The sequence below is a fragment of the Vigna unguiculata genome, chromosome 3 (genome assembly GCF_037176805.1).
Source record: "Vigna unguiculata cultivar grain cowpea cultivar isolate G323 ecotype 2 chromosome 3, ASM3717680v1, whole genome shotgun sequence".
NCBI classification, from domain to species: Eukaryota; Viridiplantae; Streptophyta; class Magnoliopsida; order Fabales; family Fabaceae; genus Vigna; species Vigna unguiculata.
Genome location: NC_140794.1, coordinates 69,544,402 through 69,560,205, shown reverse-complemented (window position 1 = coordinate 69,560,205; position 15,804 = coordinate 69,544,402). Strand labels below are relative to the sequence as shown.

The 15,804-nt window shown below is 34.0% G+C and overlaps 3 protein-coding genes across 4 annotated transcripts; 2 read left to right on the top strand and 1 right to left on the bottom strand.

Annotated features, from left to right (window-relative positions):
* The first annotated feature begins 559 nt into the window (after window positions 1-559).
* LOC114179607 (putative MO25-like protein At5g47540) lies at window positions 560-4,622 on the top strand. 2 transcript variants are annotated; one of them, XM_028066015.2, is made up of 11 exons: window positions 560-1,043; window positions 1,125-1,286; window positions 1,377-1,495; window positions 1,788-1,862; window positions 2,204-2,297; window positions 2,373-2,432; window positions 3,118-3,186; window positions 3,432-3,530; window positions 3,887-3,931; window positions 4,037-4,139; window positions 4,232-4,622. In XM_028066015.2, exons 1-11 carry the CDS (start codon window positions 948-950, stop codon window positions 4,306-4,308), a joined length of 999 nt encoding a protein of 332 aa, XP_027921816.1. In that variant the 5' UTR covers window positions 560-947; the 3' UTR covers window positions 4,309-4,622. The 2 variants fall into 2 exon arrangements, with proteins under 2 accessions (XP_027921816.1, XP_085527782.1); XM_085671656.1 differs by lacking the exon at window positions 3,118-3,186.
* Window positions 4,623-8,453: 3,831 nt separating this feature from the next.
* LOC114176501 (inositol-phosphate phosphatase-like) lies at window positions 8,454-12,239 on the top strand. Its single transcript, XM_028061563.2, has 12 exons — window positions 8,454-8,596; window positions 8,677-8,732; window positions 8,815-8,865; window positions 8,956-9,036; window positions 9,135-9,238; window positions 9,313-9,397; window positions 9,840-9,894; window positions 9,977-10,020; window positions 11,064-11,132; window positions 11,221-11,321; window positions 11,405-11,461; window positions 11,953-12,239. Exons 1-12 carry the CDS (start codon window positions 8,584-8,586, stop codon window positions 12,047-12,049), a joined length of 813 nt encoding a protein of 270 aa, XP_027917364.1. The 5' UTR covers window positions 8,454-8,583; the 3' UTR covers window positions 12,050-12,239.
* Window positions 12,240-13,389: 1,150 nt separating this feature from the next.
* Window positions 13,390-15,575, bottom strand: LOC114178804 (cytochrome b561 and DOMON domain-containing protein At5g47530-like). Its single transcript, XM_028064904.2, has 3 exons — window positions 14,692-15,575; window positions 14,106-14,360; window positions 13,390-14,015 (listed from the first exon to the last, which is right to left on the bottom strand). Exons 1-3 carry the CDS (start codon window positions 15,316-15,318, stop codon window positions 13,710-13,712), a joined length of 1,188 nt encoding a protein of 395 aa, XP_027920705.1. The 5' UTR covers window positions 15,319-15,575; the 3' UTR covers window positions 13,390-13,709.
* Between the last annotated feature and the right edge of the window lie 229 nt (window positions 15,576-15,804).

Here is a 15,804-nt window from a genome sequence, read left to right as displayed (position 1 = left end):
TAAAAACTTACTTTTTTATTATGATTAATTAGTTGAATTTAACAGTGTACACAAAAAATATAATCTCTTTCATTAGCAGTAAATATAGATAATATAATAAAATAATAATAATATATAAATAAAAGTAAAAATAAATTAAAAATTTCAAGCAAATAATTAAAAATAATAAATAATAATTATTAAAATATTTAACAATAATAAAAATAATAAAAACAAATAATTTTAATAAATTTATAATATAATATTTACTTAAAATTAACTTATAATAATACAGTAATTTTATAAATATATAATTTCCCAGTTTTTTTGTTTTAAATTCATTCCACCAAATATTCAAAAAATTTCTTGGCCTATATGATCTTCAGTATATTTCTCTTAATTTAAATAATCACATTTTTTTTCATCTATTTTTTTTTTCACTTCCTTTATTAGTCTTTCCCTCCAAACGCGACTTAATAAGGCAAAATTCATCAATTTTTTTTCATTTTCTATTTCAATAAATAAAAAAACGAATATAGTAAGAGGTGCGTCAACAACATAGAGAGGGAGGTATTGTCTTTTGTTTATAGATTTGGTTGTTGAAATCGGCAGGGAAGGGAAATATCGAAAGAGACAGAAATAGAAAGAAAGTGAGAAAGAAAAGAAAAGAAAAGAAAAGAAAAAAAAAAAAGAAGAAGAAAAGAAGTGAAGATGGAGGAATGAATGAGACGGTAGAAGGATGAAGAGGATGAGAGAAAAAATGAGAAAGGTGTGAATTCACGTGAAGGGATAGGAGAGTGGCGTGAGTGAATGAAGGAACGTTGAGATTTGAAATTTGACCATCGGAATCGGATAGGGTAACAGAAGAAGAAGCGGAGATAGGAGTGTGCGTGTCCAAACCGAAGGGGCCTCGGAGGGGCTCTTCGTCGGAGCCGGCGGTGGCTTTTTCCCCTCCGGATTCTCCCAGCATGAAGAGCCTCTTCAAGTCCAAGCCCCGCACTCCCTCCGACATCGTTCGCCACACCCGAGATCTTCTCCGTCTCACCAACCGCGATGACGACAAGGTATGAACCTTCGCTCTCGCATCGCACCTCTCATTTTCCGGCTCCTATCATTTTTCACTTTTTCTCTTCTCTTTTCTGCAGACGGCCGAACTCACCAAAAACCTCCGGGAGTTGAAGACAATTCTCTATGGGAACAGCGAATCCGAACCGGTTCCCGAGGCTTGCGCGCAGCTCACTCAGGAATTCTTCAAGGAAAACACCTTGCGCCTCCTTATCCTATGTCTTCCCAAATTAAACTTGGAGGTAATTGCTTGATACAGGCGTCACCGTTTATTTAATTAATTATCTCATTTCTTTCGGTAATTCTTGTTTTGTGTTGTTCGAATTTTGCAGGCTCGGAAGGATGCCACTCAAATTGTTGCCAATTTACAGAGACAGCAGGTTCAGTCTAAGCTCATCGCTTCCGATTACTTGGAGACAAATTTAGATCTCATGGATGTGTTGGTATCTGGGTAAGCTGCAACTGTTGGACGAACATTTTGTTTCCTTCGTGTTTGTCTTTTTAATTTTTCTGGCTGGCTTTCCAGTTAGTAGGTACATTCGCTATTTTGATCTAATATAAATTTAGTATTGTGGTGCCAGTTGATTATAGTCAATCGTTCTTTAGGTGAAAGTCTGTACTGTTGTGTATCTAACCGTGATCATGTGACTTCTGTTTCTTGTTTTGCTCTTTGTAAAATTGTGCTCGCCCTCTGTTGATTATCTAATGATATTATTGACAAGCTCTGTTGTTTCCTTTTGTAGCTATGAAAACATGGACATGGCTTTACACTACGGGGCGATGTTGAGAGAGTGCATAAGACACCAGATTGTTGCGAAGTAAGGGGAAGGAGCATATAGATTCAACGGTTCTTTTTATTTGTGATTTCAAATTTAAAGCAGTTAATGTTCACTGATGGAAACAATAATTTTGGCCATGGTTTTGGGTCATGCTAGAATAGTTTTATATCTTGAAGTCATATTGGTGATGCCATTGATTCCAATACTTACATATATATGTTATTTGCTACACGATAATGGTATTGTGTAGGCAGCCCCTATGGTAACTGAAGCATAAATAGATGAAGAAAAATCAGAGACAGCCTATGCATTATATTTGTTTCTAGTATGACTTCTATGAGTTGTGACTTTTGATGCTTTAATTATTTGCTTTATATCAGATATGTTCTGGACTCACCTCATATGAAGAAGTTTTTTGACTACATTCAACTTCCAAATTTTGACATAGCTGCAGATGCTGCAGCTACATTTAAGGTATTTTTTTCGTTTTTGGTATCATGCCCCTTCTTTAGGGAAAGTTGAGAGTTATATCATGTCATATTGTTGCAGGAGCTCTTGATGAGGCATAAATCTACAGTTGCCGAATTCCTTTCCAAGAATTATGAATGGGTAGGTTACCCCACTCAAGTTAAATAGAAAATCGATGATTTTTTAAGTTTACACAAATGTGTATATTTCACTTCTTGCAATATTCTTCTTGGTGCTAGATTCATTGGAGGAATGCTTGATTTGTGAAGGTTTTATGGTAATAGTATGTGGTTTGGTACTAGGGGGTCACATTTAGATTATGACTTTAGTTCTTTGGTAACTCTTACATTGATATTATGAAAAATGAGTAATTATTTTTTGAAGTTTAAGTTATACGAAATTTGTTATTGGAGAAAATAACTTTTAAAATATTGTGTAATAAAACTTAAAACTTATTTCAAAGAACAGTTGTAAATGCATAACAGCATTTTGTTTATGATTGTTAACCACCGAAGTGTTTTTCCTCACCCTGTTCTTGGAATCTAGTTTAAAGCAACCACTTTTTAACGTTTTTCTGGGAGGGGGCAATACTTTCTATCAGTTGCATAGATTGTATTAGAAAGTCTATCTGTTTATCTTGACATGCTTTATTTTGTATTGGCTCTATCTCGTATATACATAACCACACAAGTGTGTTTACTCGCCGTGATCTTGGAATCTAGTTTAAAGCCACTTTTTAACGTTTGTTTTGGTAGGGGATGATACTTTATATTATCATCGTAGTTGCCACCGGCTGTTACTCATTTGTCTGTGTGGTTAATTACAGTTTTTTTATGAATATAACTCTAAGCTGCTGGAATCTTCCAATTATATTACAAGGCGTCAAGCTGTCAAGGTATGATCTAAGTTTGTTATTCATCTCAACTCTAATTTGATAATGCAAGAATGAGAAGTCTGAGACTGTGAGATTATCCTCTTGAAAATGTTTTCATAAATCTTAACTTGTTTTGGTTGTAGTAGGTTTGAGTTTGTTCAACTCTTTGCTATTATATGTCATCTATTGCTACTTGTATTCTTGTTCTATAATTGAATCTATTCATGTATATTGGTTGAGTGATTTCTTTTATCCCTCTTTTGCAGGTGCTGGGAGATATGTTACTTGATCGCTCAAATTCAGCCGTAATGACACAATATGTCAGCTCACGAGACAACTTAAGGATTTTAATGAATCTTCTACGAGTATGGTCCTTTCTCTAGAACTTCATGACTTATCTTCTCAACTGCCTTTCTTGTGTCCTCCCCCACACAAAAGCTAAAAAGGAAAAATATTATTATATGATAGTGTTTAGTTTCAGTTGCAGTTTTTGTGTCGACAGTGTTTTAATTTTTATTAAAATATTAAAGTGACTTCTTAGTAGTCCACCTGTCTAAACGTAATGAATTGCTAAACATTGATATGATAATGTTGAGTTTCTGATGAGCATATATATATATATATATATATATATATATATTTTAATGTTGAACAGAAAATTCAGAATTTTAGTTATGTTTGTAAAAGCATTTAATGGGTCATTGCTCATATCTTTCTGCAGGAGTCAAGCAAGAGCATACAGATTGAAGCATTTCATGTTTTCAAGGTATTATAGTTACATTTACATATTGGTCCACATTTTGAAACGTTCTTCCTAACTTAATACCTTCCAAATTATGCTTCTCTATATTGATTTGTTCTTGTCATGCAGCTGTTTGTTGCTAACCAAAAGAAACCAGCTGATATCATCAGCATACTTGTTGCAAACCGAAGCAAGCTTCTTAGACTTTTGGGTGACTTAAAAATAGCTAAAGGTAAGGAAGGAAGTGATGCCATTTCTTAAGAGTTTGTATTTACTTTCTTAGTATTGTGTTCTCATGATGTCACATTTATTGGGATTTTGTAGAGGATGAACAGTTTGAAGCTGACAAAGCTCAAGTTATTAGAGAAATTGCAGCTCTTGAACCGAGAGATGTTGCTTGAGCTTCAGATTGTGTCAGGTGACAAGTTGCATTGCGATATTTTACTTTATATAATTGTCTATTGTTATAGTTCTTTTAGTTTTCATCAAGATGAGACCTACATTCAACACAAATTCCAGTGTTTCCATTCCGAAATTTAATTTCGTTTCTGTAATTCGTAGATAAATAAATAAATTACTAAAATGAACTACATGCAGTAGCAGTATATGACCTTCTGGTGTTATAATGGTTTACCTACCAGCTGGTTTGTATATTGTACTCGGTCATGTAATATTCTTACTCATTGTATGACAAATTTCTTATGTTAGTTCTTCATTTTGGCCTTCTGGTGTATTGTAGAGAAAAATCCACTTTACATCAAAGTACATTTTATCAAGAAAATTTATGTAAGGGTTAGCATCTTTTGAAGTGAAAAAAGTCACTTGATAAAATCCTTATACCAGTGAGGGAGCATTTTATACCTGAGTGGGAGGAGTAATTTGAATAATACAATGAATGGTGCAACTTAGAAGCTTTATTTTACAGTCACAGATGTCAAGTAAGTATGTAAAAAAACTAACATGGTTAGTGCGTTTTAATCTTTTCCACTTTTCTTAAGACTGAATTGGATGAGTCAATTGCACTAAAAAATTTCATGAACCGGTGACATGTTTGTGCCAGAAAAAGATTGAAAAACTGTTGAAAGCTGACAAAATATACGGTGAGGTCAATGAAAAATATTTATTGCGACATTATTATTATTTTAAATGATATATATATATATATATATAAACATAACAATTAATCAAAATACTTTGGTAATTATTTCTATAAAAGTTATATTCTTATTTTATTCTTAATTATATTTTAAAATTATTTTATTTTTGGTCGTATTGTTGAAATTCAGTCTTTAATAAGTATTATGATATATTTAATCTTATTTTAAATCGATTAGGTAAGTACTTTGACTTGTGGAAGCTAATAATGAAAGTATCTACTATGTGTGTTTGAGTTACAAAGTTTGGTATGTTTATTTAATATTATGTTATCTATCTGTTTTTTTTATTATTATGAGTTAGAGCAAGATTGAATTATTGAATATTGAACAATTTCTTGCCCAACTGGTTTGTTTTAAAAGTATAAGTTTTATCTTTCATGGTAAAATATATTTGTTAAATTATTTTCAGTCGTTATATGGATAGATAATCTCATGTTGTAAAAGGAAAAAGAAGAACGACACTTATTAATTTTTATAATAAAATTATAAAAATATATATCAATGATTCTTAATCAATTGATCGTGTAGAACTTCTGACGCCCACAATATACATTAAACTGTGGTCCCCATATAAAATGTTTATATTTCTCATTAATTAGAAATAATTAAAGATATAACTTTTTCAAATGATTATTAAAAAATAATAAATTTATTATTGACAACGATTTATAATGTGATGATGATAGCAATTAATAATTTTTTTAAATATTGGAAAATTAAATTTTTTAGACTCTTGTGAGTTAAGATGGAATTCCTGGTTAAGGGTCCCCCATAAATGGACTTTTTGTTTTGTTGCCTTGAAAACAATGTCTTCTTAACTTTCTGCCCTACCATTTGGATTCAGAGACAAAGCAACGAGGCAATTTCAATTTTTGTCTTTTAACTGTTTTAAATATCCTTTTCCCCATCCTTTTCAATCAACTAAAACATTTTCTTGTTTGGTAACACAAAATAAGCGACGAGAAAGAAAACTTTTTGAAAAAGGTGGCTCGGCATTATATCATTTAATGTAACATTTTTTTTCTTAAAATTTATAACAATATATAATTCTTTTCTTTTGTGTCGATATTTTAAAATTTTAATTTTATTTTTTAAAGTATAATTATTTATTAAAATTTTGAAAATTAATTGTTATTTTTATATGTTTTTTATAAAATTGTCTATCTCAATTTTTCTCTTTTTTTTTATTTATTAACAATTATTTTTTATTTTTTTATATATTTCACTTTACTTTTAATAAATATAGTTTTATTTTATATATTAACTTAATAACATTACAATATCATCACTTACTGATATAATATTACGTATGTTTAAAAATTTTGTATACACAAATACAATAGCGAATATGTTTACGCTAATAAAATGATATAATATCATTAGTCGTACTCGAAGAATAAAATAAAAGTGGGTTATTAAGAAAGAAAGAGTGAATTAAGTTTGGTTTTCAGAGATTATAAGTATATAAATAGATGTTAGTTTTTTTTTTTATTATTATTATATTTCTATGGTTAGAGAAAACTTAGAGGAGATACTTAAGAAAAGTTTTTGGAATATTCTTTAGAATATACTTACTCAGATATAATTTCACAGAAAAATCATTATAGCTATTAACACTTTTTATGTTGAGTAATAATAATATATAAATACTTCTAATATCTCTATTTATATGATTGGAATACTAATAAAATCCAAATTTAATAACTTATACCATTAATGACTTCGTAATTTAATATACATTATCGCAAAACACGAGATAAGTTGTTTCTTTAGCAACTACTTATTTCACAATATAATATTTTTCAAAAGCAAATATACAATAATTTAACAACCACACTATCTTCATAAGATATTCATAGAGTGAATTTTGAAAATTCATTAAGCAAATTTCACCAAAATTTTCCCATTACTTTTGGGTGGAAATTGTCGAACGAAAATGATTCGATAAATAAATTATGCATATCAACAAAACCACATACTTATAATTTAACGAAATTCAAGTATTCTCGTGTCATTATACCTGTTAAATTCCTCTCGAACAAAACTTAGTCAATAACAATAAAAAAAAAAACTCATACATAGACTATTATAAATTGAATATGGGAACATCTAACAACAAAATACCCCAATAACTAACATGTAAGTTACATCTAAAAATTCCAACTTTAGAATTATCATAGAGAATCAATTTCAATATACCAAGACATAAGAGCATTAAATAACCTAATCTTAATTTTATCAAGATAATTCAAAATTTGAGGTATCAAAGTAACTTATTATTAAATTAGACTTAATTATAACATTATATAACGGTTCACTCCTAATTTAATAACAAACTATCAATCATACTCATTTCAAAGAACGAAATTTAATTACATCCAAGTAACAATAGAATATCCTCTCAAGTGTGAATCCTTCCCATTGATACTTTTTCTTTTAGTTAACCGGTGAGAGTATTTTTTTTGTATTGCACCACTCTTGGATACCCCCTTATTCGTATTGCAATCCTTCACATTGATCCTTTTTTCCGAGTTAACTATCGAGTATCCCTTTTTCGTACTGCACTACTGTTGGTTCTTTCGAGAGAGGTTCACTTGGGAAATACAACACTAATGAGATATGAATCCAATCCACATATAAGGAATTGACACCACTCTTAATCTAAAACCTTAAGACAATAGGTTTATGGGTCTTCATCCTTATATGATACTCAACTTTCTTTTTTTATTCAATGTGGAATTTAGACTTACACTTGGATTTCCATCAATTTCCCTCTAAAGAGTGAATCCCTTCATATCGACACTTCACCCTCGAGCTAAGTATCGAGTATCCATCTTCCGTAACGTCGTTCTTTCTAACGGAACACATTTACCTGACCCACTATTAAGAAGACTTTCGATACAGAGACGCGTTTAAGTCGATCACCACACAACTAAGCTCTGATACACTTTAAGTATTTCGAGAGAAAATCAATGAGAAGATACAAACCCTATAAGACGTAAACCTATTGGTGTCCATGCCTCCTCCCTTGATTCATATCACAAGGGATAATGATAGACAACAGTTCCTAATGTGGATTATATAAGTGCCTAGTGTTGAATCGAAGGAAAGGAATAGACAAAATGGCATAGTTCTTGCATTTGTCAAAGAATAAAATAAAATACGGAATTCCTTCACCATTTGTTGGTGAGAGACAGTGAAAGAAGGTTCGTGAGAGAAACCAAGAAAGAATGCATTCCATATTTTCTTTTCTTCTCATTCACGGCACGAGGACAAGAATCGAAAATAGACAAGAGAAAGCGGAACGAATTCACATGAGAAATTGAGAGACAAATGTTAATAAAGTGTTTAAGAAAAATAAAATAATTTAGGGGCAAATTTGAGTTTTCATAAATAAAGAAAAATTCGAATGAGGAGAAAATGGGAAATGGAACTGAACATGCTATATAACTGCGCTTCTGATTCAGAGTGAGAGCAGTGTGCGGTTGAAGTTCTCACTCTGATTTGCGAAGGAACAAAATGGGTGACAGTGGTACGATTAGGATCGAATCATTTTAATAATTGCGAATGTTAAATGGTATTGCAATCTTTTGATTTTCATTGCAAACACAGATTCGCTCTCCCAATTCCTCGCATCTGCGGTCGACGCTGCTCACAAGGCTGGCGAGGTTGTTCCCCATTCCAATCTCTTTCTGTTTATGTCTCTTTAGTTTCATCTCTTTCGATCGTCAAATTCGATTTTCATTGCAGATTATTCGGAAAGGTTTCTATCAGACCAAGAACGTGGAGCACAAAGGACAGGTTCCTGCCTTGTCTTCATTTCTAACTTTGACATTTGCACTGTAAGTAGACGATCGAAGGTATAATAATAACCCTTTTTACTTTTACTAGGTTGATTTGGTCACTGAAACTGATAAAGCATGTGAAGATCTCATCTTTAATCATCTCAAGCAACTTTACCCCTCTCACAAGGTTCACTCATCTCTCCCTCAACTTTCCACACAATCATATTTGAGTTGGCCTTGCATGGAATATCTTCTTGACGTCATTGTAAGTTTTTTTTTTTTTAGTTCATCGGGGAAGAAACCACAGCTGCTGGTGGCAATGCGGAACTGACTGATGAGCCCACGTGGATAGTTGATCCTCTCGATGGAACTACTAATTTTGTTCATGGGTAAATATTGGTCTGATGTTTTAACTGATACATTGGCTTTTCCCTATGGACTGATTACAGTTCTGCTTTTCTAGGTTCCCTTTTGTTTGTGTATCCATCGGTCTTACGATTCGAAAAATTCCTACAGTTGGTGTTGTTTACAATCCTATCATCAATGAGGTGAGAACCTTTCTTTGGCACCACAGTCTGACCACAACGCCATTCCAAATTTCCTGACGTTTGAAACATGTGTATTATTCAATGGTAAACGTTGTTATAAGTAAACGAATCCTATCTTCTATTGAATTTTCACATATCATGTGTACTTTTTATCTTTCTCTTCTTGGAGATTAAACAGGTAGAATCATATTAAAGTTTATGTACACTTAAAGAGAAAGATAGACCCAAAATTTTCAAATTATTTACTCATGTGAAGGTTCAACACGAGGGAATCCATTCCCGTTATGATACATGTATTGTTTTTATTTTTGGTTATCATGCAAATTCAGATTGTTGGGCAAAGCTTTCAATCAATAGACCTAAATTATACACTTTTTAAGAGTTTTTATTTGCTTCCCCCTTTCTTGGTATGAAAATTGAAGTTTTAGAATGGCACATGTAGCTTTTCACTGGAATCCATGGAAAAGGTGCTTTTCTGAACGGGAACCCTATAAAAGGTGGATCATCTGATCTCTGTCTTTTGATTGTTATTGTTAATTGAGTATAGTTAACTCATGGATATTACCTTGAATTTTTCAGTATCATCACAAACTGAACTAATCAACGCTCTTCTCGTCACAGAGGTATTTCAAGTTTGTCTGAGTTGATTGTGTGAAAGTTCTGCATTTATACTTTTTCTATGGAAAAATGGTATGTGTTTTGTTCCACTCGCTACCCATATTGAGCATTGGCGAAACTTTCTGTTAGGATAGTCATATGCTCCAGCATATCAATGGCAATAGCCCTGCAGTTCTTTTGTTAAATAAAAACTGCAGACTACATTCTGTCTGCTATTTGGTCTAAGCACCTATGGGAGCATGCATGTATGAGTTTGTGCGTGCCATTACATGTCAATCTTTTTCCACACAGTTGCATTCTCTTTTCCATACCTAGCATCTACGTCATGAGCTGTGTTAGAGGATCTATATAAATCATGATACTCTCCTTTTATTTTCCAAATAGATTTATAACCTGACCATTTCAAATTTATAAATGTTGAATGCTCCTCGGTCTTCATATGTGTGCTCTGATTTTGTTTGGTTTGCTACTTGCCTCTCTAGTACTTCGAATTATAAATGCGTGCCTCCTGTATACATTTCAAAGCCTTTCTATTTGTGAGCATGTGCAAACCTAGAAGGTACAAAATCTAAACATTCCATTAATTTAGGCAACCACTGTGACATGATGAAGAAAGTAAAAGAAAGTAACATAGGAATTAAAATGTCTTTTTGGGAGTTAGATTGTACTAATTGCAAATATGCTCATTTAGCAGATTGTGATGTCAATGCCATTGCTAATTTTGCTTTAAATTGAATTCCAGGTAACCCACTAAGGTCAGCCTAGTAACCCGGCTGGCGGGTTACGGGTAGTTTTCATGATGTCTTAAATTATTGCCACCTATTGTGCAAAAAGAGTTCTATCCCCAGTGACTTGCACCTTTTGTCCATACTGGTTTTTATTTAATTGCATACAATTCCAATCCTTGAGTATGAAAGTTATCACATTTTGGGGATACTAACGTGAAAGGGGATGACTCAAACATGTGTCTGTTTCACTATAAATGTTTCAAATCAAGATAGATTTGAAATTCATGAAGTTTTTTTTTATTTTATTTCTGGAAGTGCAGGTTGGAACAAAACGTGACAATTTAACGGTAGATGCCTGCACAAATAGGATTAATAGCTTGCTTTTCAAGGTAAAATTAGGTGTTCTTCCTATTGGAATCAATCGGATTAAAGCTTGATGTTGTTGCATCATAATAACCATGCCTTTATTCTGATTAGGTGAGATCACTCCGAATGACTGGCTCCTGTGCTTTAAACCTATGCGGAATTGCATGTGGAAGGCTGGATGTATGCTTTGAACTTGGCTTTGGAGGTCCTTGGTAGGAATGTTAACATCACTCATAACTGGGAATTATGATAATGTGATATGTTCCTAGATTAACAGTCTCTTCCTTCTTATTAGGGATGTGGCAGCCGGTGCTGTCATTGTTAGAGAAGCTGGAGGTGTTTTATTTGATCCGTAAGTGTCCTTAATTTGATGCCCTTGTTCTTAACAATATAACATGTTATATTAAGAAAATGGTTTAAGCCAAACTCAACACTACGAATCTAACATAGGTAAGGATTGTCTTACTTATATACGTTGTATTTTGACATTATTTAATGATCATTTAAAATCTAAGTCGGACGTCGTTATCATATTGTAAAGTGGTTTAGGTCTAATTCAATCCACCAAAATTGGTTTATAAATTGAGGTTTATCCTTGTTTATATACTGGATTTTGATATTATTTCTAGTGATTATAGGACTTGGGTTTTTTCCAATATATTATGCTGTTCTACTAGACTGTTTGCACTGTTAGATAGGTAGGCTATTTTATTAGAATCTTTATCTTGTGGGCGTTTATGTAGTTATGGGAAGTCCTTTCTATTCATTCAGAACTATATAGCACAAACTTGGACGCATATGCTTAAAAGATTGTGTTAATATCTGATGGTTCATTTGCTTCAGGTCTGGGGCGGATTTTGACATCACATCTCAGCGAGTTGCAGCTTCCAACCCTTTCTTGAAGGAAGCCCTTGTTGCTGTTGTGCGCCAAAACCTGTGAGAAACCTGCAATTAATCAGTGAGACCAGGAGAAATTTAGTCAGTCTCATGTTAATTCGTTTTTCCCTTTTGTTAAAATGCTTTGTAGTGTGGATGCGCGTGACTTCATTCAATTTTCTAATTCTTGTATGATCTTACCAAAATTTTAGTATTCTATTCTCTAATTCAAAAATCTCAGATAGTTTTAACCATGCAACTTAGTTTAGAATAATGCCATCTCATTGCCTGTGCCGATCCTAAGAAACTTTCAACTTGACTATATCCTGTTTTATCTCATTTTAGTTCCTTTTGAATTTCATTTTGTTTAATTATTAGATGGCTGAGTCTTTTTGGTAGTTGGTATATTTTAGGTAGTTGGTATAATCATAAAAATCATAAAAATTGACAGAAATTTGAGAAAACTACAAGTGGTAAGTTATCTACTATTAAAAAGTAAATTGGCATACGTATCTCTGCTTCCGGCTGGACCGTGTTTGGTTTACATTTTCATATTATATGAACAACGGTGATTGTGATTGTATATAATATAAAATGATTGGTCTAGTCTTGTGTCGAGAGCAGAACAGAGAATTATAAAAATCCAGTATTCTCGGTGGATAGTGAGGAGGAATTGGAGAACCCAATGCTTTCCTTCAGTCTGACCAAGTCTATTCTAATTCAGGTCGAGTCAATGATTGTGCCCCCGAATGCAATGTATTCAATGAATCTGAGCTGTATGCTTTAACGTTGAACTGCTACTTACAACTATAATTGAAGCTTAACCAACTTTTAATAAAATTAAATCAGATGAGTTGTTTCAATCACAAAGAGATTTATATTTTTCGCTTCGGTCATTTCTTATTATTCTGTTCAGTTGAATTTCTGAATCTTTATCAATTTCTGGAGTTTGAAGCAATCAAATTATAGCCTGAGTTTCTTTGGTATATTGTGGGACTTAAAGTGTGTTTGTTTTACATATTAAAAGTTTATTTTCAAGAATGGAAACGTTCTTTCATGTTTCGAAAAACTATTCTTAATTATTATTGATTCAAATGACTCTCATTTTTACCATATTCTTCTACATTTCCATTCCCGAAAAGATGGTTCTGAAAGTGCTATTCTCACACAAATATGAAAAGATGGATATGTTCGTATCATGTCTAACTCGAGTGACTTCCATTTTTACTTATTTTTTATTTAAATTATTTTAAAATTTTAAAACTGTTATGAAGAATATTAGAATGGAACGAATGATATTATTAAATATCCTTCTTTTTCGTCGCCACAAGCCCAAGAAAGAAGAAGGTTGCTCCCGCAGAACGCAAAAGAAAGATATTTGCAACTCAAGAAATGTAGAATGAGTAAGACAAAGGTAAGAAGTAATTAATCATTAATCATAAATACAAATATGAAGTAACAGAAACCGATACAACGTATACCCTGCAGTAACAATATAAATAAAACAAGAACCTGAAAGTATGTAACTTTCCTATGAAAGAATTACCTCAAAACTGAGAGTCTAAGCAGCTGAAGTACTCCCCAAACACCCTTAACGTTATACAAAGGAGTCCAACAACATAATAACACACCGATAGAAGAAGTAAGAGGCATGAAATCACAAAAGAAACCAATATCTATCTGGCTACATACACGTCATGCGTATATCCTACGCCTGCTATGGCCTAGTACCCGTTAACACCATTTTCTCCGTGTGGCAACTTGTTCTCTGACTTTCTCCTCTTCAACACTATGATCCATGTGAAGACTTCCAAAAACACAGCAATGCCACCCAATGCTCCAATAATACCAATGTACGCATGCTTCCAGTCATTGTAGCGATCCCCTACGTAATTTTCCAAGGTTTCGAACCCTTTGAAAACGTTGGCGATGCTGAGGGATATGGTGGCGTATCCCACCAAGTAGTGGTAGGCATTCCAGTACACTCTGTATTTATGGTCCTTGTTGGGCCTCAAGAACAACGCAAACACCTGCATCCAATCATCGCCACATGTAGCTTTCTGTCAGTACCATCATACACTTATATGGTGTCATAATAACATAACATGAAAACCTCGTACCTGAAGGGTTCCTAGGCAAACAAGGACAATAGCAATCGCTCTGTGAGTGTCGTATTCAACACCCTCGGAGTCACTACCGAGTTTGAGGCCTGTTCCGAATCCGGAAATACCTACTATGTAGGCAGAGGCTTGGCAAGTGATGTGAAGATAAAACCAAGCAGGGTCAGCAGATTTGAACACCTTCAAATACCTTGCGATTATGGCACCCGTTGGCATCAGTATGCCCCAGCTCACCGCATTTAGCACTCCATGGGTCTGAAAAATCAACAATCCATCTCTACTCAAACACCAAAATACACTACCCAGTCTATTATGATTTCAAAATTGTTTAAGAAAACAAAACAGTTGAGAGATGTTTTATCATCCTTCTCTGTTTTCCTCAAGTTTTTTTGTGTTCAAATGCTCCAAAACAGAATTAACACATTCACCGGACGAAAACTTTCAAATATACCCTCTATTGAAAAACAGAAAATTGCGTTTGAAAGCATGGATCTTTTTTATGGAGGAACGCTAAAGGTGTCATGCCATGTATGTATGATATGATATGATCGAAAACATTAAGCAAAGATTGATCCTTGGTGCTTACGTTTCTTCTTCTCTGGCGAGAATTCCCAGACGCCTGAGTGGAGGAACCGGAAAGAAGGTTCAACGTTTCCTTGGAGTTTTGGTGGGAAGTCTCGTGGCTATGCTCTTGAGGGGTACTACCAGAGAGAGGTCCATCTTGCCAGACATGGACCAAGGAGGTGGTGTCGTTGGGAAGTGTGAGAGTGGCGAAAATGGTTACCTCGTTGTTGACGTAGGTGGCACTCAACGCCGACACCGGATAACTGATTGTCCCTTGTTCCAACTGCGTGCTGGTGCTGGTTATGGATGAGGTATACACACTTGGGCCTGCTCCATTCGAATCAGGAATGGCCACCAGGGCCTGGGCTCCAATCATGGCCGGGTCCAGCGTGTTCCTGGGATTGATGGCCCACGCCACCCACCTGTTTGTTGAGGTGATTCCCGCGTGCACGAATGCTATCTCCAACTTCCCACTCCCCTGGTCGTAGGTCCAGTGCAGGTAAGCTGTCAACTGCGGAAGATCACGACATGTCGCGAACAACCTGTTAGAGAATGTCTGGTTTCTACACGTCTGAGCCGAGGATGTCACAACCACGCTGCTCAAAACACACAAAGCCAACACCATCCTCAACATGTTGCCCATGGACATTTCTGGTCCTGTAATTAATCTACCTTAACGGTGGTGGCGTTTGGTAAATGAGTTGAGAAGTTGAGAATGTGTATTTGGTAGCAAATGGGTTTTGAGAATGGAAAAGAAAAATTGTTTCTTGTGATGATGCAAAGAAGAGCTTTCAGGTGGAGCAGGTGGTGGAGACGATGAGATTGAGAGAGATGGAAAAGGAGGGGTTAGTTTATTTATAAGATAAGAGTTGGTGGGTTTTGTTGGTTGAGTTGTTTAATGTGCAAGAATCTACAACTGGGACGGACGGAAGGTAGAAATTAAAAAAATGATTCAATTTTGTTTTTATAGTGTGGAAGTTATTGACGAATTAAACAGGTGAAACCTTCCTTCCACACCAATCATAAGAATTAAGTATATCCCTTGGGAAGCTTCCTTTTTTCCTTGTTAAGGTTAAGGTGGTTTGATTTTTTCGTGGAAGAACGCTTCAGCGAAGTTTAGCTCTGCATCTATCTA